Source organism: Xenopus tropicalis, chromosome 4 (genome assembly GCF_000004195.4).
Source record: "Xenopus tropicalis strain Nigerian chromosome 4, UCB_Xtro_10.0, whole genome shotgun sequence".
NCBI lineage: Eukaryota > Metazoa > Chordata > Amphibia > Anura > Pipidae > Xenopus > Xenopus tropicalis.
In genome coordinates, this window is record NC_030680.2 from 6,291,651 (window position 1) to 6,318,012 (window position 26,362).

The 26,362-nt window shown below is 47.8% G+C and overlaps 1 protein-coding gene across 6 annotated transcripts in view; it reads left to right on the top strand.

The window, feature by feature from the left end:
* mical2 (microtubule associated monooxygenase, calponin and LIM domain containing 2) overlaps nt 1–26,362 on the top strand; it is a 111,010-nt gene that overhangs the window by 26,224 nt on the left and 58,424 nt on the right. For all 6 annotated transcript variants that reach the window (XR_004222192.1, XM_031900402.1, XM_031900401.1 and 3 more), the window contains exons 2-3: nt 632–979; nt 21,653–21,860. Coding sequence is in view for 5 of the 6 variants with exons in the window: in XM_031900402.1 (XP_031756262.1) it covers nt 716–979; nt 21,653–21,860 (472 nt within the window). In the remaining variant the exon portion in view is untranslated. The remainder of the gene's footprint in view (nt 1–631; nt 980–21,652; nt 21,861–26,362) is intronic.

The following is a 26,362-nucleotide window of genomic DNA, read 5'->3' on the forward strand; positions in this document are numbered from 1 at the left end:
GCCAATAATAGAAGTATGGAAAATTGGAAATTAGATAAGTAGATATATGGGCAAAGGTAGTCTCTACAGAGGGCAAAGCAACAGCACCCCTAGTGTTCATGGATAAAATGTGTTGCTGCCTGTAGAGAATATTGGGTGATAAATATGTGACATTTGAGGGATAATAGAGAGGAAGTAGTTGGTGAGACCACCTCAGTCTTCTCCTCGTCTGGACGGAAGTTTGGTGGCATCTGAGCAAAGCTTGGGGCTTGGAGCAAACACTTGGCACTCAGGAGATGTCTCTTCATATGTGACATTTGAGGAATAATAGAGAGGGAGTAGTTGATGTGAGAGGGAGCAGTTGGTGTGGCCACCTCAGTCTTCTGGTCTGGACGGAAGTTTGGTGGCATCTGAGCAACGTTTAGGGCTTGGAGCAAACACTTGGCACTCAGGAGATGTCTCTTCATATGTGACATTTGAGGGATAATAGAGAGGGAGTAGTTGGTGTGAGAGGGAGTAGTTGGTGTGGCCACCTCAGTCTTCTCCTGGTCTTGAAGTAAGTTTGGTGGCATCTGAGCAAAGCTTGGAGCTTGGAGCAAACCCTTGGCACTCCGGAGATGTCTCTTCATGATCTCTCTCTCTTTCTTTCCAGCCGTCACATAGAAATGAGAAGCGAGTGACCCGCAAAGCCAGGTAGTCGGCGTCCAAGCTCAGCTCGAGGATCTTCTCAAGCAACATGGGAGAAAATGGCGACGACAAGCACGGCCGATCCGGCCAACTGTTTGAGAACTTCATCCAGGCCACCACGTGTAAAGGAACCCTTCAAGCCTTCAACATTCTCACTCGCCAGCTGGAGCTAGACCCTCAGGACCACCGGCACTTCTACGCCAAGCTGAAGTCCAAAGTCACCAGTTGGAAAGCCAAAGCCTTGTGGAACAAGCTGGATAAGAAACATGGGCAGAAGGAGTACAAGAAAGGCAAAGCGTGCATAGGCACCAAGGTAATACCCATTACTCTGTATTGTATCTTCCCCGCCCGTTGTGTTAAGGTTCCTCCGCCTTTTTCTATTCTATAAAGTCTTTCTTTGGTCTTTCTTGGTCAAAACTTATTTGATAGCATCTCCCAAGCTTCTGAAGGAAAAACCTTTATTAATGTGACCAATGAATGTAGCCTGGAACTATCTCTCGCATACGGAAAGTGAACCTGCACAACTAGGTGGATAGGCTTTTCAGTTGCTTGTAATGTAAATGTATCTGTTGGGGGGTACGGGGGGGTACACTAGTCCTGGGACCCCAAAAGACGTAAAGGTTGTGAAGTGGATGGGAACTGTGGTTTATGGATGAGGTATTGGTGGGTTGTAGCATGTAGTATAGAGACATATAGGATAAATGAACAATGACCCCTTTATTGGAGCTCCCTATAGGTCCTCTCAGGTCCCTGTCCGTGTTTTAAATGAGGGATGGGCGTGTCCTAACAGTCCCTGCCAGAAGCACAGTAGGAGGGGGATAATCAGGTCAGCCTAGTTGCTGATTGGTTCCTATCCTACAGTGCCACCGGCGGCCCCCCTGCACGGCCTGGGAAAGGAGGCAGCAGGAAGTGGAAAAGATGGGCGGGGCTAGTGGGCTTTTTGGAGGAATTGTCAATAAATCAGCCCCAATTCTGCTTTTTAAAGCCCGTTCCTTCTATGTTTAGATGAATACAATTTATTGGTACAATATTGCTTTTCATACAATATGTCCCCTGTGTAAAAGGGTGTAATAGGGGTATGTATAGGGGTATGTAATAGGGGTATGTAATAGGGGTATGTATAGGGGTATGTAATAGGGGTATGTAATAGGGGTATGTATAGGGGTATGTAATAGGGGTATGTATAGGGGCATGTATAGGGGTATGTAATAGGGGTATGTATAGGGGTATGTAATAGGGGTATGTAATAGGGGTATGTATAGGGGTATGTAATAGGGGTATGTAATAGGGGTATGTATAGGGGTATGTATAGGGGTATGTATAGGGGTATGTTTAGGGGTATGTAATAGGGGCATGTAATAGGGGCATGTAATAGGGGTATGTAATAGGGGCATGTAATAGGGGCATGTAATAGGGGTATGTAATAGGGGCATGTAATAGGGGCATGTAATAGGGGCATGTAATAGGGGTATGTAATAGGGGCATGTAATAGGGGCATGTAATAGGGGTATGTAATAGGGGTATGTAATAGGGGTATGTAAGATGGGTCTGCTTCTTGGCCACTGCCAATGGAGCCCCAGTAACCAGGGTCGGACTGGGGGGTGCAGGAGCCCTGCAGGTGCCCCTGGTGGCCTCGTCCCCAAACCCCCGCCCCCCCGCCCAACTTCCTCCCCTGAGCGCGTGTAAATATAATGTGTTGGGGGGAGCGCTGGCAAGGGTCGGACTGGGCCACCGGGGCCCATTAGGGCTGGGGCCCACCAGGATTTTTCCCGGTGTTCCGGTGGCCCAGTCTGACCCTGCCAGTGACCCAATTTATACTATTGAAGTAAAGTTTTTATACACAAACACAGACGTGTAGAAGGAAACACTGCACAGACGCGGCTCTTACATAATATTTTCATCATAAAGACTTTTTCATTTTGGAACCTGATTTTGCTTCCAATAATGGAAATTCTATGCCGGCATTTTGATTGGGTGACGGGGAATTTAGCCAATCAGAATCCAGGAAGGGCACTTGAGTCGGGGGGGGGGGGGGGGACCCCTCTGTCAGTAAGTTAATTTATCAGCTGTGTCATCTGTTCCCAGAGGCCGGTGTGTTTATAGGAGAAGCTCGGGAGCTAGCGCTCTGTTTGTTCCGCTGCCAGTTTGGCTCGCAGGGCTCAGCCTGTTTGTCTTTGGAGCAGAACTTTCAGAATTATCCGACTTATATTATTATTATATTGATATATTTCCTTCAGCCCCAGAATAAAGCACTGGGGGGGGGGGGGGCACCATCTCCATTCACTCAGACACAAGTAATTGCCTTTCATGGGCCGGTTGAGTCGATTCTCTGCTGAGCTCTCTCGGTCGGACCCCCTGGCGGGGGGATAAGCGGCGTCCGGCTCCGAGAGAGAAGGAGCAAAACAGAATAATCCGTTAAGCGCTTCTTGGCTTCGGGGGGAAACAAGTTGGGAGGATGAATGGAGCTTTAATACTTTGTGCTGCTGCTCTTATTGGGGTTGGCAGCCAGCAGCGGCTCTGATTGGCTGCAGGTTGGTCTAACCCTGAGAATGTTCTAGTGCTCTGATTGGCTGCAGGTTGGTCTTACCCTGGGAATGTTATAATGCCTGGATTGGCTGCAGGTTGGTTTAACCCCGAGAATATTCTAATGTTCTGATTGGCTACAGGTTGGTCTAACCCTGGACATGTTTAAATGCTTTGATTGGTTGCAGGTTAGTCTAACCCTGGGAATGTTATAATGCTTTGATTGGTTGCAGGCTGGTTTAACCCTGGGAATGTTCTAATGTTCTGATTGGCTGCAGTTTGGTCTAACCCTGAGAATGTTCTAATGCTTTGATTGGTTGCAGGCTGGTTTAACCCTGGGAATGTTCTAATGTTCTGATTGGCTGCAGGTTAGTCTAACCCTGGGAATGTCCTAATGCTTTGATTGGTTGCAGTTCTGTCTAACCCTGAGAATGTTCTAATTCGTTGATTGGTTGCAGTTCAGTCTAACCCTGAGAATGTTCTAATGCTTTGATTGGCTGCAGTTCAGTCTAACCCTGAGAATGTTCTAATTCGTTGATTGGTTGCAGTTAGTCTAACCCTGAGAATTTTCTAATGCTTTGATTGGCTGCAGGTTGGTCTGACCATGTGAATTTTCTAATGCTTTGATTGGTTGCAGGTTATTCTAACTCTGAGAAAGTTCTAATGCTTTGATTGGCCCCAGGTTGGTCTAACCCGAATGGTTTAATTCTCTGATTGGTCACAGCTTGGTCTAACCCTGAGAATGTTCTAATGGTCAATTTATATTGATGGACGGGTTAGAAATTTGCCATCAGGGTCGGACTGGCCCAGATCCCCACCAGGCGCTCCCCCAACGTTCTGAAGGTACACATGCTCGGGGGATGGTGGGGGGCATGTGAAGGCAGCGGCGGGGGGGCCCTTGGGGGGTGCAGGGGCCCCTGAGGCAGCAGCCCAAGTGGGCCCTGCACCCCCCTGGCCGACCATGTTTACCAGTCCTTAAAAACCTAGGCCCAAAGTTAAGAAGGGGCTTTAGAATTACTGATAGTGGGCCTGGGTAGGGGAGGTTGTGAGCTGGAACTTAGTGAGCATTTATGGAGGTGAAGCCTGTCTGAAAGAGATTAACTGCTATGTATATATATATATATATATATATATATATATACTCTTCCCCATACTTAAGCTGGGCACTGTACCCACCTGTATGGGGCACAGACAGCTTGGCATTCAGTTTCATTGCTATTCCGCACAGAAGGCCCAACTCATTGCGACTCATGAGACTTGTAGTGTGCACCAGTCACTAGTCTCTCAGCATTAACCTCCAGTGTTTCGTTCCTCTCCCACTTCCTACAGTCATGTCGTAATGCAACGAGAGAAACTGCAAATTTCGGAGAAATCTCACAGGGTTCGGTATTTGCCCCGGGCTGATTTGTTCACATTTCAGAAAAAAACAAGCTTTTGAGTCAATGAGTCAATAGTGTCAACGTCATTCAGAATCTCCAATTAATATTAATGTACCCGGCACAGGACAGTAATAACTCTGTCCCTTCAGATATTCTGATTTAATTACAATTATGCTTTGGGCCTACTGCAAATAATCATTCATTACATTCGGGGGACAGTAGAGCAAAGTTTCACCCCTAAAACTGATTAAACAGCTTATTGGTTCCTGAGAATCTTCTCAATGATACTGTTCTGCACAGACAATGATATATGAAATCTTTTCTTTGCTTTCCCTTTAGCTCTCCATTACAGTTAGTATAATCTGAATAACAAAGGGACTGGTTGTTGCCCTTTATGGAATTTTATGGCCCCCTAGGGGTTTCATAGACCTCTTGCAATGACATTTATTACATATTATTATTATTATTATTATTATTATTGCACTCCACTGCATGGGGCAAGCAAGACAACCCTACTGCCCTCCCAACAAAATTGGCCCAAGAAGGTCCGGTGGATTTTGGGTCAGTCTTGATTTATGGGGTGCTGGTTGGTTACACATAAAACGACTTAAATACAAAAGACACAGATAGAGGGGGTGCAATGGGAGCTTCACTGGGGGGGCTTGGCCTGAGGACAAGTCACTGAGTGGGGAATGGGCTGAGCCATGGGGTGGGGTCTGCAGGTTGAGCAATGGGGTTGGGTGTGTAAGGACTGAATGGTGGGTGGTTGTGTGATGGAGTTGGCTTGTGGAGCAATCTGGGGGACGGGGGGTATTTCCAGGGCACCAAGCCAAGTATTAGTGCCTAGGGCTCTGCTGTCACCCTGAAATGTTCACAGTGGACTATTCCTGATGTTACTATCTGCTCATTACCTACAATATCTATACAACTGTATGTGTGCAGCTGCTGTGCCTTCCTGTAGCTTCAATGTAGAGGCGAGAAGCAGCTCTTTCCTGCAACAGTTGCCCCTCCCATGCAGCCACCTCATTTGCCGCCATCTTGCCAAACATAAATCAGTTGGGCATCTTCCTCATTTTACCAAATATCCCCCATCAACCCTCCCCTCCCTCACAGTCTCTGTGGTCTCATCCTTTAGCCACACCTTCCATGTAGCTCCTCCCACCTGAGGTCTCTTTGTCCAGGCTTAATATTTTTATATGTGACCCTCCCTATTATGGGATGTTATTTGCATCTAAACCAATGTGAAGGCTTGTTCTTCTCTTCTTCTCGTCCATTATTCATTTCCTTTATTTTGGTAGTTAGGAGCAGTAAGTAAGTTGTCTTTTAATTGCTTCTTAAATTAGAAAAACTCTCTTCAGCACTTTGCTTATCAGAAGAACTATATCTTTTTGTGACGTCAGCAGATTTCTAAGACTCATCCTCAATTGGAGCAGAACATGAAACCAAATCTGGTGTCCGGTATCAGTTACTTGGATCAGTTTCATGTCTCGATGTTGGTTGTTACAGGAGCTGTCAGGGTGAATAGTGTTATACAGATGTGTATAGGTTACACTTTGGGTATCTTTAGGGGCCCTAATAGTCAGAATTTCTAGGTGCATAGAGCGAGAAATAGCTGGTATAGGCAAGATGGAGATAGTAGGAAAAGATAGAAGGAGTAGGGCAAAATAGTGACAGTAGAGCAACATACGGACAGTAGGGCAAGATGAAAAGTGTAGGGCAAAATTAAGATAACAGGACAAGATGGAGACAGTAGGACAAGATGGAGACAGTAGGGCAAGATGGGGACAGTAGGGCAAGATGGAGACAGTAGGGCAAGATGGGGACAGTAGGGCAAGATGGAGACAGTAGGGCAAGATGGAGACAGTAGGGCAAGATGGAGACAGTAGGGCAAGATGGAGACAGTAGGCAAGATGGAGACAGAAGGAGAAGATGGAGACAGTAGGGTAAGATGGAGACAGTAGGGCAAGATGGAGACACTAGGGCAAGATGGAGACAGTAGGGCAAGATGGAGACACTAGGGCATAATGGTAACAGTAGGGATTAAACAGCAGCAGTAGGAAGGATAGTGAACGTAGAACAAAGTGGAGTCAGTAGGGCAAAAAGGAAACAGCAGAACAAAATAGCAACAAATGAAAAGAAAGTGAAAGTTGAGTTAAACGGAGACAGTAGGGCAAGATGGAGACAGTAGGACAAGATGGAGACAGTAGGGCAAGATGGGGACAGTAGGGCAAGATGGAGACAGTAGGACAAGATGGAGACAGTAGGGCAAGATGGAGACAGTAGGACAAGATGGAGACAGTAGGGCAAGATGGAGACAGTAGGACAAGATGGAGACAGTAGGGCAAGATGGGGACAGTAGGGCAAGATGGAGACAGTAGGACAAGATGGAGACAGTAGGGCAAGATGGAGACAGTAGGGCAAGATGGAGAAAGTAGGGCAAGATGGGGACAGTAGGGCAAGATGGGGACAGTAGGGCAAGATGGAGACAGTAGGGCAAGATGGAGACAGTAGGACAAGATGGAGACAGTAGGGCAAGATGGAGAAAGTGGGACAAGATGGAGACAGTAGGACAAGATGGAGACAGTAGGGCAAGATGGAGACAGTAGGGCAAGATGGAGACAGTAGGACAAGATGGAGACAGTAGGGCAAGATGGGGACAGTAGGGCAAGATGGAGACAGTAGGACAAGATGGAGACAGTAGGGCAAGATGGAGACAGTAGGGCAAGATGGAGAAAGTAGGGCAAGATGGGGACAGTAGGGCAAGATGAAGACAGTAGGACAAGATGGGGACAGTAGGGCAAGATGGAGACAGTAGGACAAGATGGGGACAGTAGGACAAGATGGGGACAGTAGGGCATGATGGAGAAAGTAGGGCAAGATGGGGACAGTAGGGCAAGATGGGGACAGTAGGGCAAGATGGAGACAGTAGGGCAAGATGGAGACAGTAGGACAAGATGGAGACAGTAGGGCAAGATGGAGAAAGTGGGACAAGATGGAGACAGTAGGACAAGATGGAGACAGTAGGGCAAGATGGAGACAGTAGGGCAAGATGGAGACAGTAGGACAAGATGGAGACAGTAGGGCAAGATGGAGAAAGTGGGACAAGATGGAGACAGTAGGACAAGATGGAGACAGTAGGGCAAGATGGAGAAAGTGGGACAAGATGGAGACAGTAGGGCAAGATGGAGACAGTAGGACAAGATGGAGACAGTAGGGCAAGATGGGGACAGTAGGGCAAGATGGAGACAGTAGGACAAGATGGAGACAGTAGGGCAAGATGGAGACAGTAGGGCAAGATGGAGACAGTAGGACAAGATGGAGACAGTAGGACAAGATGGGGACAGTAGGGCAAGATGGAGACAGTAGGGCAAGATGGAGACAGTAGGACAAGATGGGGACAGTAGGACAAGATGGGGACAGTAGGGCAAGATGGAGACAGTAGGGCAAGATGGAGACAGTAGGACAAGATGGAGACAGTAGAGCAAGATGGAGACAGTAGGACAAGATAGAAGCAGTGGGACAAGGAAACTGCAGTTAGAAGAACAAAGACAGTTGGGTACAATGGAGACAGTAGGGAAAGATGATAACAGTAGAGTAAGATGGAGTCATTAGGAAAAAATGGAGGAACAAGCAAGGTGAGGCCGGCCAGACAATATGGAGACAGTAGGGAAAAATCTAACAGTAGTAATTGGTGACGAGAGTAGGGCAAAATGAAGACAGGTTTGTACTATGGAGAGGGCAGGGCCCTGAGGCCCAATACATGAGTTATATGGTTTGTGTGAGATCAGATCTGAGGGCCCATTAAGAACTGGATCTGAGGCCCATACAGTTGGGCGCCGGCCCATACCTGCCCGAGGCGACTCCAGCACCGACACATGAAACCTTCCCACATCCGACTGAGTCCAGAGCAAGACTCACCCACCAGCGCTTACACATTGGAGCGGTTCAACCATTTCGGTTCCAGTTCTGCCTGGCGCTGGTTCTGACTTGTAATTGTGCTGCAGTTTATTTTTTCCATTGTTTCATTGTGTTCCCCGTCTCTCAAACATTATTCTGCACTGGAGATGAACCGAGTTACATCACATCCATCCCCGGCTCCTCGTTCCAACAAAGAAACCGCTTTACTCCGAGCCAAATGTTTCAACTCCAACGACCAACAAACATTTCAGCGCCCGAGCCAAAGAATAATTGAGTAAGTGCGGCTGAGGCTGGGCGGCCATGTTTCTCCTGTGCCAGGGATCTGCAGGACATACTTCTGGGATCACATCATAGCTGCCTGCTTGGGCCGGTCTGTGTCATGTATAGACTGACAGCCCCGGGCTATGGATAACTCACTCTTTCTACTCATAATAATGGGTGGCCTATACCCTATTGGGGCCCCCAACAATCTATTTCTATGGGTCCCCCATAAACACAAGCACTCAGTATCAACATTCTGGCCACGCCCCTTGACTCCTGGCAGAGCCCTGCATTAAAAGACAAAAAGAACTGGCCCTGAATTGGCCGAGGATTATTCTATTAAAAGGTGTGGCCAATTAGTAACATTTCTCTTTCTGGCATATTTCATATATGGAATTTCTGCTTTATGTATCCTGCCGTGTGTTCTGTGGTTATTCTACATAGAACTGACACTGTATCTATAGTACAATGGGTTCTGGGGTATTATACATGGAATTGGCACTGTATTTATCCCGCTGTGGGTTCTGGGGTATTATACATGGAATTGGCACTGTATTTATCCCGCTGTGGGTTCTGGGGTATTATACATGGAATTGGCACTGTATTTATCCCGCTGTGGGTTCTGGGGTATTATACATGGAATTGGCACTGTATTTATCCTGCTGTGGGTTCTGGGGTATTATACATGGAATTGGCGCTGTATTTATCCTACTGTGGGTTCTGGGGTATTATACATGGAATTGGCACTGTATTTATCTGCTGTGGGTTCTGGGGTATTATACATGGAATTGGCACTGTATTTATCCTGCTGTGTGTTCTGGGGTATTATACATGGAATTGGCACTGTATTTATCTGCTGTGGGTTCTGGGGTATTATACATGGAATTGGCACTGTATTTATCTGCTGTGGGTTCTGGGGTATTATACATGGAATTGGCACTGTATTTATCCCGCTGTGGGTTCTGGGGTATTATACATGGAATTGGCACTGTATTTATCCTGCTGTGGGTTCTGGGGTATTATACATGGAATTGGCACTGTATTTATCTGCTGTGGGTTCTGGGGTATTATACATGGAATTGGCACTGTATTTATCTGCTGTGGGTTCTGGGGTATTATACATGGAATTGGCACTGTATTTATCTGCTGTGGGTTCTGGGGTATTATACATGGAATTGGCACTGTATTTATCCTGCTGTGGGTTCTGGGGTATTATACATGGAATTGTCACTATATTTACCCCGCTGTGGGTTCTGGGGTATTATACATGGAATTGGCACTGTATTTATCCCGCTGTGGGTTCTGGGGTATTATACATGGAATTGGCACTGTATTTATCCTGCTGTGGGTTCTGGGGTATTATACATGGAATTGGCACTGTATTTATCTGCTGTGGGTTCTGGGGTATTATACATGGAATTGGCACTGTATTTATCCTGCTGTGGGTTCTGGGGTATTATACATGGAATTGGCACTGTATTTATCCTGCTGTGGGTTCTGGGTATTATACATGGAATTGGCGCTGTATTTATCCTGCTGTGGGTTCTGGGGTATTATACATGGAATTGGCACTGTATTTATCTGCTGTGGGTTCTGGGGTATTATACATGGAATTGGCGCTGTATTTATCCTGCTGTGGGTTCTGGGGTATTATACATGGATTTGGCACTGTATTTATCCTGCTGTGGGTTCTGGGGTATTATACATGGAATTGGCACTGTATTTATCCTGCTGTGGGTTCTGGGGTATTATACATGGAATTAGCACTGTATTTATCTGCTGTGGGTTCTGGGGTATTATACATGGAATTGGCACTGTATTATCCTGCTGTGGTTCTGGGGTATTATACATGGAATTGGCACTGTATTTATCCTGCTGTGGGTTCTGGGGTATTATACATGGAATTGGCACTGTATTTATCCTGCTGTGGGTTCTGGGGTATTATACATGGAATTGGCACTGTATTTATCCCGCTGTGGGTTCTGGGGTATTATACATGGAATTGGCACTGTATTTATCCTGCTGTGGGTTCTGGGGTATTATACATGGAATTGGCACTGTATTTATCCTGCTGTGGGTTCTGGGGTATTATACATGGAATTGGCACTGTATTTATCCTGCTGTGGTTCTGGGGTATTATACATGGAATTGGCACTGTATTTATCCTGCTGTGGGTTCTGGGGTATTATACATGGAATTGGCACTGTATTTATCCTGCTGTGGGTTCTGGGGTATTATACATGGAATTAGCACTGTATTTATCTGCTGTGGGTTCTGGGGTATTATACATGGAATTGGCACTGTATTTATCCTGCTGTGGGTTCTGGGGTATTATACATGGAATTGGCACTGTATTTATCCTGCTGTGGGTTCTGGGGTATTATACATGGAATTGGCACTGTATTTATCCCGCTGTGGGTTCTGGGGTATTATATATGGAATTGGCACTGTATTTATCTGCTGTGGGTTCTAGGGTATTATACATGGAATTGGCACTGTATTTATCCTGCTGTGGGTTCTGGGGTATTATATATGGAATTGGCACTGTATTTATCCTGCTGTGGGTTCTGGGGTATTATACATGGAATTGGGCACTGTATTTATCCTGCTGTGGGTTCTGGGGTATTATACATGGAATTGGCACTGTATTTATCTGCTGTGGGTTCTGGGGTATTATACATGGAATTGGCACTGTATTTATCTGCTGTGGGTTCTGGGGTATTATACATGGAATTGGCACTGTATTTATCTGCTGTGGGTTCTGGGGTATTATACATGGAATTGGCACTGTATTTATCCTGCTGTGGGTTCTGGGGTATTATACATGGAATTGGCACTGTATTTATCTGCTGTGGGTTCTGGGGTATTATACATGGAATTGGCACTGTATTTATCCTGCTGTGGGTTCTGGGGTATTATACATGGAATTGGCACTGTATTTATCTGCTGTGGGTTCTGGGGTATTATACATGGAATTGGCACTGTATTTATCCTGCTGTGGGTTCTGGGGTATTATACATGGAATTGGCACTGTATTTATCCTGCTGTGGGTTCTGGGGTATTGTACATGGAGGCGACAGGTGGTTTCCGTTGCTATAAGTGATAGGCCGCACGTAGGGGAATCAGGCGTTTATGCTATAGGCCTACTTCTGCTTCACCTTTGAACCTTCCTTTCATTTCCTCCACGAGTTCAAAAAAAGGAAACAGAAAACGGAATTGAAAGGAAACGTAAGAAAGAAAACATGTTCCGAATGTATCAAGTGAAGCTCATTACACAATGGCGGTTGCCAGCGCCGGCTGCATAGTTACGCGGTGACAAAGTGAGAACACAAGGGTCGGTAATAAGATATTAAGTGCTTCAGTTCCGCCAACACAAACACCTCGGTCTCAGCCCAAACTCCTTGGGTGGCGGAGCCCATAGCAACGCAAGCAGAACCCAAACACGTCCCCTAACGTTTATCAGCAGCCGTAATGGGCCCAAGTTCTTATCTCTCGTCCCCGGAGCCGGACTGACATCATATGTTTTCCCAGACGCAATGAGCGGTGTCATTGGCTGGTTTGGGGGCCCATGGAAGTCTGCTGCCCCCCCGAGCAATAGAGTCCAGATATCCCAGTCGTATTAGTGGAAGTACAGTGTGTGCCCAGAACATTCCTTCTCTATATGCGTGGGAGCTGCCATATTGTTTGCCCATCCCTATTAAGTCAGCAGAGGTGGGGGGTAGGGGGTTCGTTGATGATGTTTGATCAGAAGTAATGATCAGACTCACCCACCCATGGGATTCAGTCTGACCTGCACATCCCCCATTCTGCCCCAGCCCCTCCCCTTTATACCCAAACCCCACCCTTGCTCAACCCAAACACCTCCCACTCCCTTCAAGCCCCACCCCTTTGCTGACTGCCAAGTCCCTTGGGCCCCCCCCCTTCCCTTCCACAGACTATAGGGTCCCCAATAAAGGAAACCCTGTTCTGTTGCAGCAGTTAATACTAATTAAATAAGTCTCATAAATTATTATTAACCAGTTCTTTGGGGTTCGTTCAATCTGGGTCTATCAGATGAAAGGTGGACAACCCCTTTAGAGTAGTATTCTGCAACAATTTGCAATTGGTCTTCATTTTTTAATTATTTCAGTTTTTGTTCGGCAGCAGCTATTTGGTTGCTAGGATCCAGATTACCTTAGCAACCAGGGTGTGGTTTAAATGAATAGGAGAGTGATCTGAATAGAAAAATAAGAAATATAAAGTAACAATAACAATAAAACTGGAGCCTCACAGAGCAATAGGTCTTTTGCAATTGGTCTTCATTTTTTAATTAGTTTAGTTTTTGTTCGGCAGCTTGGCGTTTCAGCAGCTATTTGGTTGCTAGGATCCAGATTACCTTAGCAACCAGAGTGTGGTTTGAATGAATAGGAGAGGGACCTGAATAGAAAAATAAGAAATATAAAGTAACAATAACAATAAAACTGGAGCCTCACAGAGCAATCGGTTTGGCTGCCGGGGTCAGTGACCCCCATTTTAAAAGCTGCAAAGAGTTGGAAGAAGAAAGCAAATAATGCAAAAACAATGATAAACAAATAATGAAGACCAATTGAAAAGTTGCTTAGGATAGGCCTTTCTATATATTCTTTAAGAAAACCTGCTCTATACCATATAGGCTGGATCTGCTTATTTGCTTCTCTTACAATATGAATATATCTACTGAAATCCTGAAGTGCTTCCTGAGGGGGTTAATCCTTATCGCCCCAATGAGCTCATACAGTACATACACGTATAGGCAGCTCCGGCTCTCACTGCTCAGGACATTGTGCTGATTGGGAGTTGGAAACCATTTGTATTTTCCTTCCGATAAGTAAGGGAATTGGCAGCGTTTGTCGCTCAGAGAGGATCTGTCTATTCACAGCTTATATATCTGGCGGAATGCAGCTTCCTGCCGGCTGTGTGTTAATTACACTCACCTCCTGTTTGTATATATATATATATATGGGTGCGTATTGGGAATAATGTATCCCCTCGTTATACAGGGAACTCTGAGTATCACTCATGTATTATAAGGGATAATGTACCCCCTACTGTAAATGATAAGGATATTAGCAGTCACTGAGGGGTTCTGTGCCCCCCATATAAAGGCACAAGGCTGCAGGCTGAGTTATACAGGGAACTCTGAGTATCACTCATGTATTATAAGGGATAATGTACCCCCTACTGTAAATGATAAGGATATTAGCAGTCACTGAGGGGTTCTGTGCCCATATAAAGGCACAAGGCTGCAGGCTGAGTTATACAGGGAACTCTGAGTATCACTCATGTATTATAAGGGATACTGTACCCCCTACTGTAAATGATAAGGATATTAGTAGTCACTGAGGGGTTCTGTGCCCATATAAAGGCACAAGGCTGCAGGCTGAGTTATACAGGGAACTCTGAGTATCACTCATGTATTATAAGGGATAATGTACCCCCTACTGTAAATGATAAGGATATTAGCAGTCACTGAGGGGTTCTGTGCCCATATAAAGGCACAAGGCTGCAGGCTGAGTTATACAGGGAACTCTGAGTATCACTCATGTATTATAAGGGATAATGTACCCCCTACTGTAAATGATAAGGATATTAGCAGTCACTGAGGGGTTCTGTGCCCATATAAAGGCACAAGGCTGCAGGCTGAGTTGTTTGGGTCTGGTTATAAGGAAGGGATGCGGTTCTGACACACCCCGGACCGCCTAAGAAGTTGAACGCTGGGAGGTGTCGGTGCTTCTATGTTGGATAAATGAAAGTGCTATTAGGATGGAACAGAGAACATCCCCGATTAGACTCCTGTTTGCTTTTCATCTTTAGTTATTGCAGCAGCTGCAGCTCATCCAGGATCCCGGGTTGGACTGGATCCAGAGAGTCAGCGCCACTAATCCCGAAAAAACCTCACAGAATTCTGCTGTCAGATGAAATGGTCTGTCCCTGTACGAGCTGATAGCGCTGTTTGTGTGCCCCATACACACACTATAAGGAATATAGCATTTTTACAGAGGTTTAAAAATATATGTTATTTTTATATCCAGACCAATTTGCTTCCATGGGGGGGGATAAATACCTCAGGCAACCGGACAGTAACCAAACAGAGACCTTGGCTGTTGTATTGGACACTGCTGAGTCAGCAACTTATTGTCCCGAGTATGGGACCAATCGTTTTATGGTATCTCTCTGTACAGGCTATGGGCAAACTTAGGGGGCTGTTCCTGCTGAATTGTGCTTAGTACAGGGGAATCCCTATGTGCCATAGTTTTATGGTATCTCTCTGTACAGGCTATGGGCAAACTTAGGGGGCTGTTCCTGCTGAATTGTGATTAGTACAGGGGAATCCCTATGTGCCATAGTTTTATGGTATCTCTCTGTACAGGCTATGGGCAAACTTAGGGGGCTGTTCCTGCTGAATTGTGCTTAGTACAGGGGAATCCCTATGTGCCATAGTTTTATGGTATCTCTCTGTACAGGCTATGAGCAAACTTAGGGGGCTGTTCCTGCTGAATTGTGCTTAGTACAGGGGAATCCCTATGCTGCTATAGTTTTATGGTATCTCTCTGTACAGGCTATGGGCAAACTTAGGGGGCTGTTCCTGCTGAATTGTGCTTAGTACAGGGGAATCCCTATGTGCCATAGTTTTATGGTATCTCTCTGTACAGGCTATGGGCAAATTTAGGGGGCTGTTCCTGCTGAATTGTGCTTAGTACAGGGGAATCCCTATGTGCCATAGTTTTATGGTATCTCTCTGTACAGGCTATGGGCAAACTTAGGGGGCTGTTCCTGCTGAATTGTGCGTAGTACGGGGGAATCCCTATGTGCCATAGTTTTATGGTATCTCTCTGTACAGGCTATGGGCAAACTTAGGGGGCTGTTCCTGCTGAATTGTGCTTAGTACAGGGGAATCCCTATGTGCCATAGTTTTATGGTATCTCTCTGTACAGGCTATGGGCAAACTCAGGGGGCTGTTCCTGCTGAATTGTGCTTAGTACAGGGGAATCCCTATGTGCTATAGTTTTATGGTATCTCTCTGTACAGGCTAAGGGCAAACTTAGGGGGCTGTTCCTGCTGAATTGTGCTTAGTACAGGGGAATCCCTATGTGCCATAGTTTTATGGTATCTCTCTGTACAGGCTATGGGCAAACTTAGGGGGCTGTTCCTGCTGAATTGTGCTTAGTACAGGGGAATCCCTATGTGCTATAGTTTTATGGTATCTCTCTGTACAGGCTGTGAGTAAATATATAAATGTATGGCGGCTGTTATGTGAGGGCCCAGACTGAATGGGGCAGTGATGTGAAATATTTTCCATATTATTGACGCTGTTACATTCATGTTTCTCAGTACTTTCAGACTTTCCCTCTGTTCCATCTCTTTCTATTTTTTTCCAGCCTCTATAAAACCAGTGTCCAGAACATCTTGTTCTTAATATTCTGCTCAGTGTTTGCTTCACCGGCAGGTCCCACGGGGGGGTCTGGGAAATGTGACAATTACGGGTCACAGTTTCCACTCGGGCTCATAGCCTGGTACCTCCCGTACGGGTCAGACCCAAACCCGACTCGTTACACCAGCTATACCTTCATACTGTACTGTCAGTAAGGCAGCTCCTACTGCAAAGAGATTCAAGTCATTAATCTGTAGACTGAGCGGTGCTTTATAGTGTAGGAGGGGAGGCTTCACTCCATAGTGTGCGGAACATTCTGTAGGGTTTTGTGCGGATCAGCAGAGTCATCGAAACCAAGAATTCCACTCTGGCAGCGCATCAGTGTAATGGTGTGAAATTAATTACATACAGATACAGATCATTCTGTGTAACTTATATAGTAGGGAGAGATGGTGCCTATAGTAGCAGTGGGGGGATAATAGCCTCTGGGAAGGGACTGGGGCTGTGGGATAGCAGGTATAGTAGGGAGAGATGGTGCCTATAGTAGTAGTGGGGGGGATAATAGCCTCTGGGAAGGGACTGGGGCTGTGGGATAGCAGGTATAGTAGGGAGAGATGGTGCCTATAGTAGCAGTGGGGGGATAATAGCCTCTGGGAAGGGACTGGGGCTGTGGGATAGCAGGTATAGTAGGGAGAGATGGTGCCTATAGTAGCAGTGGGATAATAGCCTCTGGGAAGGGACTGGGGCTGTGGGATAGCAGGTATAGTAGGGAGAGATGGTGCCTATAGTAGCAGTGGGGGGATAATAGCCTCTGGGAAGGGACTGGGGCTGTGGGATAGCAGGTATAGTAGGGAGAGATGGTGCCTATAGTAGCAGTGGGGGGATAATAGCCTCTGGGAAGGGACTGGGGCTGTGGGATAGCAGGTATAGTAGGGAGAGATGGTGCCTATAGTAGCAGTGGGGGGATAATAGCCTCTGGGAAGGGACTGGGGCTGTGGGATAGCAGGTATAGTAGGGAGAGATGGTGCCTATAGTAGCAGTGGGATAATAGCCTCTGGGAAGGGACTGGGGCTGTGGGATAGCAGGTATAGTAGGGAGAGATGGTGCCTATAGTAGCAGTGGGGGGATAATAGCCTCTGGGAAGGGACTGGGGCTGTGGGATAGCAGGTATAGTAGGGAGAGATGGTGCCTATAGTAGCAGTGGGATAATAGCCTCTGGGAAGGGACTGGGGCTGTGGGATAGCAGGTATAGTAGGGAGAGATGGTGCCTATAGTAGCAGTGGGGGGATAATAGCCTCTGGGAAGGGACTGGGGCTGTGGGATAGCAGGTATAGTAGGGAGAGATGGTGCCTATCGTAGCAGTGGGGGATAATAGCCTCTGGGAAGGGACTGGGGCTGTGGGATAGCAGGTATAGTAGGGAGAGATGGTGCCTATAGTAGCAGTGGGGGGATAATAGCCTCTGGGAAGGGACTGGGGCTGTGGGATAGCAGGTATAGTAGGGAGAGATGGTGCCTATAGTAGCAGTGGGGGGATAATAGCCTCTGGGAAGGGACTGGGGCTGTGGGATAGCAGGTATAGTGGGGAGAGATGGTGCCTATAGTAGCAGTGGGGGATAATAGCCTCTGGGAAGGGACTGGGGCTGTGGGATAGCAGGTATAGTAGGGAGAGATGGTGCCTATAGTAGCAGTGGGGGGATAATAGCCTCTGGGAAGGGACTGGGGCTGTGGGATAGCAGGTATAGTAGGGAGAGATGGTGCCTATAGTAGCAGTGGGGGGATAATAGCCTCTGGGAAGGGACTGGGGCTGTGGGATAGCAGGTATAGTAGGGAGAGATGGTGCCTATAGTAGCAGTGGGGGATAATAGCCTCTGGGAAGGGACTGGGGCTGTGGGATAGCAGGTATAGTGGGGAGAGATGGTGCCTATAGTAGCAGTGGGGGATAATAGCCTCTGGGAAGGGACTGGGGCTGTGGGATAGCAGGTATAGTAGGGAGAGATGGTGCCTATAGTAGTAGTGGGGGGATAATAGCCTCTGGGAAGGGACTGGGGCTGTGGGATAGCAGGTATAGTAGGGAGAGATGGTGCCTATAGTAGCAGTGGGGGGATAATAGCCTCTGGGAAGGGACTGGGGCTGTGGGATAGCAGGTATAGTAGGGAGAGATGGTGCCTATAGTAGCAGTGGGGGATAATAGCCTCTGGGAAGGGACTGGGGCTGTGGGATAGCAGGTATAGTAGGGAGAGATGGTGCCTATAGTAGCAGTGGGGGGATAATAGCCTCTGGGAAGGACTGGGGCTGTGGGATAGCAGGTATAGTAGGGAGAGATGGTGCCTATAGTAGCAGTGGGATAATAGCCTCTGGGAAGGGACTGGGGCTGTGGGATAGCAGGTATAGTAGGGAGAGATGGTGCCTATAGTAGCAGTGGGGGGATAATAGCCTCTGGAAGGGACTGGGGCTGTGGGATAGCAGGTATAGTAGGGAGAGATGGTGCCTATAGTAGCAGTGGGGAATAATAGCCTCTGGGAAGGGACTGGGGCTGTGGATAGCAGGTATAGTAGGGAGAGATGGTGCCTATAGTAGCAGTGGGGGATAATAGCCTCTGGGAAGGGACTGGGGCTGTGGGATAGCAGGTATAGTAGGGAGAGATGGTGCCTATAGTAGCAGTGGGGGAATAATAGCCTCTGGGAAGGGACTGGGGCTGTGGGATAGCAGGTATAGTAGGGAGAGATGGTGCCTATAGTAGCAGTGGGGGGATAATAGCCTCTGGGAAGGGACTGGGGCTGTGGGATAGCAGGTATAGTGGGGAGAGATGGTGCCTATAGTAGCAGTGGGATAATAGCCTCTGGGAAGGGACTGGGGCTGTGGGATAGCAGGTATAGTAGGGAGAGATGGTGCCTATAGTAGCAGTGGGGGGATAATAGCCTCTGGGAAGGGACTGGGGCTGTGGGATAGCAGGTATAGTAGGGAGAGATGGTGCCTATAGTAGCAGTGGGGGGATAATAGCCTCTGGGAAGGGACTGGGGCTGTGGGATAGCAGGTATAGTAGGGAGAGATGGTGCCTATAGTAGCAGTGGGGGGATAATAGCCTCTGGGAAGGGACTGGGGCTGTGGGATAGCAGGTATAGTAGGGAGAGATGGTGCCTATAGTAGCAGTGGGGGGATAATAGCCTCTGGGAAGGGACTGGGGCTGTGGGATAGCAGGTATAGTAGGGAGAGATGGTGCCTATAGTAGCAGTGGGGGGATAATAGCCTCTGGGAAGGGACTGGGGCTGTGGGATAGCAGGTATAGTAGGAGAGATGGTGCCTATAGTAGCAGTGGGGGGATAATAGCCTCTGGGAAGGGACTGGGGCTGTGGGATAGCAGGTATAGTAGGGAGAGATGGTGCCTATAGTAACAGTGGGGGGATAATAGCCTCTGGGAAGGGACTGGGGCTGTGGGATAGCAGGTATAGTAGGGAGAGATGGTGCCTATAGTAGCAGTGGGATAATAGCCTCTGGGAAGGGACTGGGGCTGTGGGATAGCAGGTATAGTAGGGAGAGATGGTGCCTATAGTAGCAGTGGGGGGTTTAGAACTTAACAGAACCCCAACATCTATCTACCTGGATGTAAGAGGAGAACAAAGAAGACCATGTTCTTTTGGCTCGGCGGCAATGTCCTAGTTGACCTGTCAGGGCATTAGCTGTGGGTTTTGTTGGGAGCCATTTATACGCTCTGACTAAGACACTCAGCGCTTTCACTTGTCAGAACGCCCCGTTCCCATATCAATCAGATCAAAGAGGTGACAGTGACCCTTCTCTGCCAATTTCCCCCTATTCTGATAACATCTGGTCTATATTTGATTTTTATAGTTAGTTCTTTGTGACTTTCTAAAAGAAATGACCCAATATGTTTGATTTTCGGTGAATGTTACTATTATTAGGGAAAAGGAAGTCCATGGAACGTGACGAATGTATGACAAACATTTGTTTTCACTGACTTCTCCTTCTGAGATGTTTATGTTGTAACTTTGCAGGGATCTTAGTCACCCCCCTAGAGACCCCCCCCCCCCAAAAAAAGCCCAAAAATTTAAAGCAATAAATGAATTTAATATGGCCCATTAGTCATACAATGTTACCTTCCCATAATTCTTTCTCCAAGTGCTCTGTTATACAGATAGCTAGAATCTCAGCCATAAAGCAGGGCAGGACTGCTGCTTACAATGGGGGGATCAGATAGGATCTGTTCCACTGTGACAGAATGCTCTGTTATACAGATAGCTAGAATCTCAGCCATAAAGCAGGGCAGGACTGCTGCTTACAATGGGGGGATCAGATAGGATCTGTGCCACTGTGACAGAATGCTCTGTTATACAGATAGCTAGAATCTCAGCCATAAAGCAGGGCAGGACTGCTGCTTACAATGGGGGGATCAGATAGGATCTGTGCCACTGTGACAGAATGCTCTGTTATACAGATAGCTAGAATCTCAGCCATAAAGCAGGGCAGGACTGCTGCTTACAATGGGGGGATCAGATAGGATCTGTGCCACTGTGACAGAATGCTCTGTTATACAGATAGCTAGAATCTCAGCCATAAAGCAGGGCAGGACTGCTGCTTACAATGGGGGGATCAGATAGGATCTGTGCCACTGTGACAGAATGCTCTGTTATACAGATAGCTAGAATCTCAGCCATAAAGCAGGGCAGGACTGCTGCTTACAATGGGGTGATCAGATAGGATCTGTGCCACTGTGACAGAATGCTCTGTTATACAGATAGCTAGAATCTCAGCCATAAAGCAGGGCAGGACTGCTGCTTACAATGGGGGATCAGATAGGATCTGTGCCACTGTGACAGAATGCTCTGTTATACAGATAGCTAGAATCTCAGCCATAAAGCAGGGCAGGACTGCTGCTTACAATGGGGGGATCAGATAGGATCTGTGCCACTGTGACAGAATGCTCTGTTATACAGATAGCTAGAATCTCAGCCATAAAGCAGGGCAGGACTGCTGCTTACAATGGGGGGGATCAGATAGGATCTGTGCCACTGTGACAGAATGCTCTGTTATACAGATAGCTAGAATCTCAGCCATAAAGCAGGGCAGGACTGCTGCTTACAATGGGGGGATCAGATGTACAATGGGTCTGTACTGAAGCTGTTAGTGGTTCCCTTGCTCTTCGTGGGGCCCCTGCATTAATTCATAAGTGATTTAATCCTTCAGAAATTTCACTGTCACCCATTAGCTCATGGCGCCCAGAGTAGAACACGCAGAAACCATGTAAAAATGATTTTCTGTTCTAATGTGGCTGGAATGTGCGGCCGCGGCTCTCACGATACGGGGAGAGATCAGTATAGAGCTGGGGGGTCTGTATGGAAAAATTGTATTTAAGGGCAACTAAACCCAAAATCCAAGTGTGGGCAATAATTAGTTTCATTGTATATTATATATTATATTGCGAATTGTTCACATCTATCTCTATATAAATAGATATTTGCTATAAACCTGTATATAACCCTATGGACGTTCCTTCCCGCAGTGTTTAATAATTGGAGGGGGTCCCTGCGGCCTACGGACTGCCATAGAACTTTCCTGCTTAGGAGCCAAAGTGGTGGTGGTGGAAAAGAGAGACACCTTCTCCCGGAATAATGTCCTTCATCTCTGGCCTTACACCATCCATGATCTCCGCTGCCTCGGAGCTAAGAAGTTCTACGGAAAGTTCTGCGCAGGAGCCATCGACCACATTAGTAAGTGGCAAACTGAGCCCCTACTTTAGCCATGGGTATTGGCAGGTATTCCTCGGATTTCAATTATTTATTGTCTATCTGGTTATATCTATCTATCTATCTATCTACCTATCTATACCTCTATCTATCTATCTATCATCTATCTATCTATCTATCTATCTATCTATCTATCTATCTATCTGTCTGTCTGTCTGTCTGTCTGTCTGTCTATTGATCTATCTATCTATTTATCATCATGGATCTGCTATCTACCTATCATCTATCTATCTATCTATCTATCTATATCTATCTATCTATTGATCTATCTATCTATTTATATATCTATCTATCTATTGATCTATCTATTTATCTATCTATCTATCTATTCTATTAATCTATCATCTATGGATCTGCTATCTATCTATCTATCTATCTATCTATCTATCTATCTATCATCTATGGGTCTACTATCTGTCTTTCTATCATCTATCTATCTATCTATCTATTCATCTATCTATCTATCTATCTATCTATCATCATCATCATCTATGGATCTGCTATCTATCTATCTATCTATCTATCTATCATATTTGGTTCTGCTATCTGTCTGTCTATCTATCTATCTATCTATCTATCTATCTATCTATCTATCGTTCTATCATTCTATTGTTCTATATATTGTTCTAGAAATCTCTCTATCAACTATGGATCTGATATATATCTGTGATTCTATATGTCTATTATTCTGTCAATCTATCATCTAACTATCTTTCTCTATGTATGTCTATCTATCTATCTATCTATCCTATATTATTGCCTATATTTATTTATATTTTGTTTGTTTGTTTGTTTTTCTGCCTGTCTATGTCGTCTGTCTATTTATCTGTCTGTCTGTCTCTACCAGCAGTTCTAGAGCTCAGTAGACCAATTACTATAGGAGACAGAACACTCAGCCCCTATATCTCTGAGACTGGGCCCAGTTGGGAAGGTTTGGGTACTTACCAGTTGGACAAAAAGTTCCTCCCAGAGACCCCTGTAAGGTCCGACTGCTGACAGATCCCAGGCTGCTCTGGGGCAACACTTGGGGGTGAGTGTAAGACCCAGTGGTACCCCGGGTACGGCCCATAAACAGCCGAGAGTATAACACTGAGTTACTGCAGCGCAGCCTGTAGATAAAGTCATTAAGGTTCTGATGACTGGGAAAGTGTCAGTGTTGCCTTTAATCTCCCAGTTTAGCAGCACAAATCCCCTTTGCTCAGTAATTGGCCGTCCAACCACAAACCACATTTTTGAAATACAACTTATGGTGACGACACCGAGATGCGGATCAGCCCGACCTGTTCTACTGGTTCCGGAGAGACTTCTGTAAATGTGCAGGTTTTACTGCCCACTGGGAGCCTTTTCAGCCCAATAACCCGGGCACGGAGCTGGCGTACTGGTTCCCATATACAGGAGCCCTGTGCCACTGACAGGGGAATTCTGGGAGCTGCAATTAGTTTGTATTAGGATACAGTACCAGGGCCCACTACGGCCCACCAAACCTGTGTATTCAGGGCCCACCTCACATTCACCAGGCAATAGACTAGGGCAGCAGGGGTTACAGAGGAACAGACTAGGGCAGCAGGGGTTACAGAGGAACAGACTAGGGCAGCAGGGGTTACAGAGGAACAGACTAGGGCAGCAGGGGTTACAGAGGAACAGACTAGGGCAGCAGGGGTTACAGAGGAACAGACAAGGGCAGCAGGGGTTACAGAGGAACAGACTAGGGCAGCAGGGGTTACAGAGGAACAGACAAGGGCAGCAGGGGTTACAGAGGAACAGACTAGGGCAGCAGGGGTTACAGAGGAACAGACAAGGGCAGCAGGGGTTACAGAGGAACAGACTAGGGCAGCAGGGGTTACAGAGGAACAGACTAGGGCAGCAGGGGTTACAGAGGAACAGACTAGGGCAGCAGGGGTTACAGAGGAACAGACTAGGGCAGCAGGGGTTACAGAGGAACAGACTAGGGCAGCAGGGGTTACAGAGGAACAGACTAGGGCAGCAGGGGTTACAGAGGGACAGACTAGGGCAGCAGGGGTTACAGAGGAACAGGCAGGGGCAGCAGGGGTTACAGAGGAACAGACAGGGGCAGCAGGGGTTACAGAGGAACAGACAGGGGCAGCAGGGGTTACAGAGGAACAGACAAGGGCAGCAGGGGTTACAGAGGAACAGACAAGGGCAGCAGGGGTTACAGAGGAACAGACAAGGGCAGCAGGGGTTACAGAGGAACAGACTAGGGCAGCAGGGGTTACAGAGGAACAGACTAGGGCAGCAGGGGTTACAGAGGAACAGACTAGGGCAGCAGGGGTTACAGAGGAACAGACAAGGGCAGCAGGGGTTACAGAGGAACAGACTAGGGCAGCAGGGGTTACAGAGGAACAGACTAGGGCAGCAGGGGTTACAGAGGAACAGACTAGGGCAGCAGGGGTTACAGAGAACAGGCAGGGGCAGGCAGGGTTACAGAGGAACAGACCGTAGGGCAGCAGGGGTTACAGAGGAACAGGACTAGTGGCAGCAGGGGTACAGAGGTAACAGGACTAGGGCAGCAGGGGTTACAGGAGGAACAGGCAGGGGCGCTAGGGGTTACCAGAGGAACAGACTAGGGCAGCAGGGGTTACAGAGGGACAGACTAGGGCAGCAGGTGGTTACAGAGGAACAGGCAGGGCAAGCAGGGGTACAGAGGAACAGACAGGGCAGCAAGGGGGTTACAGAGGAACAGGACAGGGGCAGGCAGGGGTTACAGAGGAACAGGAGGGGCAGAGGGGGGTACAGAGGAACAGACAAGGGCAGCAGGGTTACAGAGGAACAGACAAGGGCAGCAGGGGTTACAGAGGAACAGACGAAGGGCAGCAGGGGTTACAAGGAGGAACAGACTAGCGGCAGCAGGGGTTTACAGAGGAAGACAGGAGCAGGGTAAGGCGGCAGCAGGGGGTTACAGAGAACAGACAAGGGCAGCAGGGACAGCAGCAGCAGGGTTACAGGAAGGGGCAGCAGGGGTTACAGAGGAACAGACAAGGGCAGCAGGGGTTACAGAGGAACAGACAAGGCAGCAGGGGTTACAGAGGAACAGGCAGGGGCAGCAGGGGTTACAGAGGAACAGACAAGGGCAGGCAGGGGTTACAGAGGAACAGACAAGGGCAGCAGGGGTTACAGAGGAACAGACAAGGGCAGCAGGGGTTACAGAGGAACAGCAGGGGCAGCAGGGGTTACAGAGGAACAGACAAGGGCAGCAGGGGTTACAGAGGAACAGACAGAGGGCAGCAGGGGTTACAGAGGAACAGACAGGGCAGCAGGGGTTACAGAGGAACAGACAGGGGCAGCAGGGGTTACAGAGGAACAGACAGGGCAGCAGGGGTTACAGAGGAACAGACTAGGGCAGCAGGGTTACAGAGGAACAGACAAGGGCAGCAGGGGTTACAGAGGAACAGACTAGGGCAGCAGGGGTTACAGAGGAACAGACTAGGGCAGCAGGGGTTACAGAGGAACAGCAGGGGCAGCAGGGGTTACAGAGGAACAGACTAGGGCAGCAGGGGTTACAGAGGAACAGACAAGGGCAGCAGGGGTTACAGAGGAACAGACTAGGGCAGCAGGGGTTACAGAGGGAACAGACTAGGGCAGCAGGGGTTACAGAGGAACAGACTAGGGCAGCAGGGGTTACAGAGGAACAGACAAGGGCAGCAGGGGTTACAGAGGAACAGACAGGGCAGCAGGGGTTACAGAGGAACAGACCTAGGGCAGCAGGGGTTAACAGAGGAACAGACAGGGGCAGCAGGGGTTACAGAGGAACAGACTAGGGCAGCAGGGGTTACAGAGGAACAGACAAGGGCAGCAGGGGTTACAGAGGAACAGACTTAGGGCAGCAGGGGTTACAGAGGAACAGACTAGGGCAGCAGGGGTTACAGAGGAACAGACAAGGGCAGCAGGGGTTACAGGAGGAACAGACTAGGGCAGCAGGGGTTACAGGAGGAAGCAGCTAGGGCAGCAGGGGTTACAGAGGAACAGACTAGGGCAGCAGGGTTACAGAGGAACAGACTAGGGCAGCAGGGGTTACAGAGGAACAGACAAGGGCAGCAGGGGTTACAGAGGAACAGACTAGGGCAGCAGGGGTTACAGAGGAACAGACTAGGGCAGCAGGGGTAATACAGAGGACCAGACTAGGGCAGCAGGGGTTACAGAGGAACAGACTAGGGCAAGCAGGGGTTACAGAGGAACAGACAAGGGCAGCAGGGGTTACAGAGGAACAGACAAGGGCAGCAGGGGTTACAGAGGAACAGACTAGGGCAGCAGGGGTTACAGAGCAACAGGACTAGGGCAGCAGGCGGTTTACAGAGGAACAAGACTAGGGCAGCAGGGTTACAGGAGCGCAACAGACTAGGGCAGCAGGGGTTACAGAGCCGAACAGGACTAGGGCAGCAGGGGTATACAGAAGGAACAGACCAAGGGCAGCAGCGCGTACAGAGGAACAGGACAAGGGCCAGCCAGGC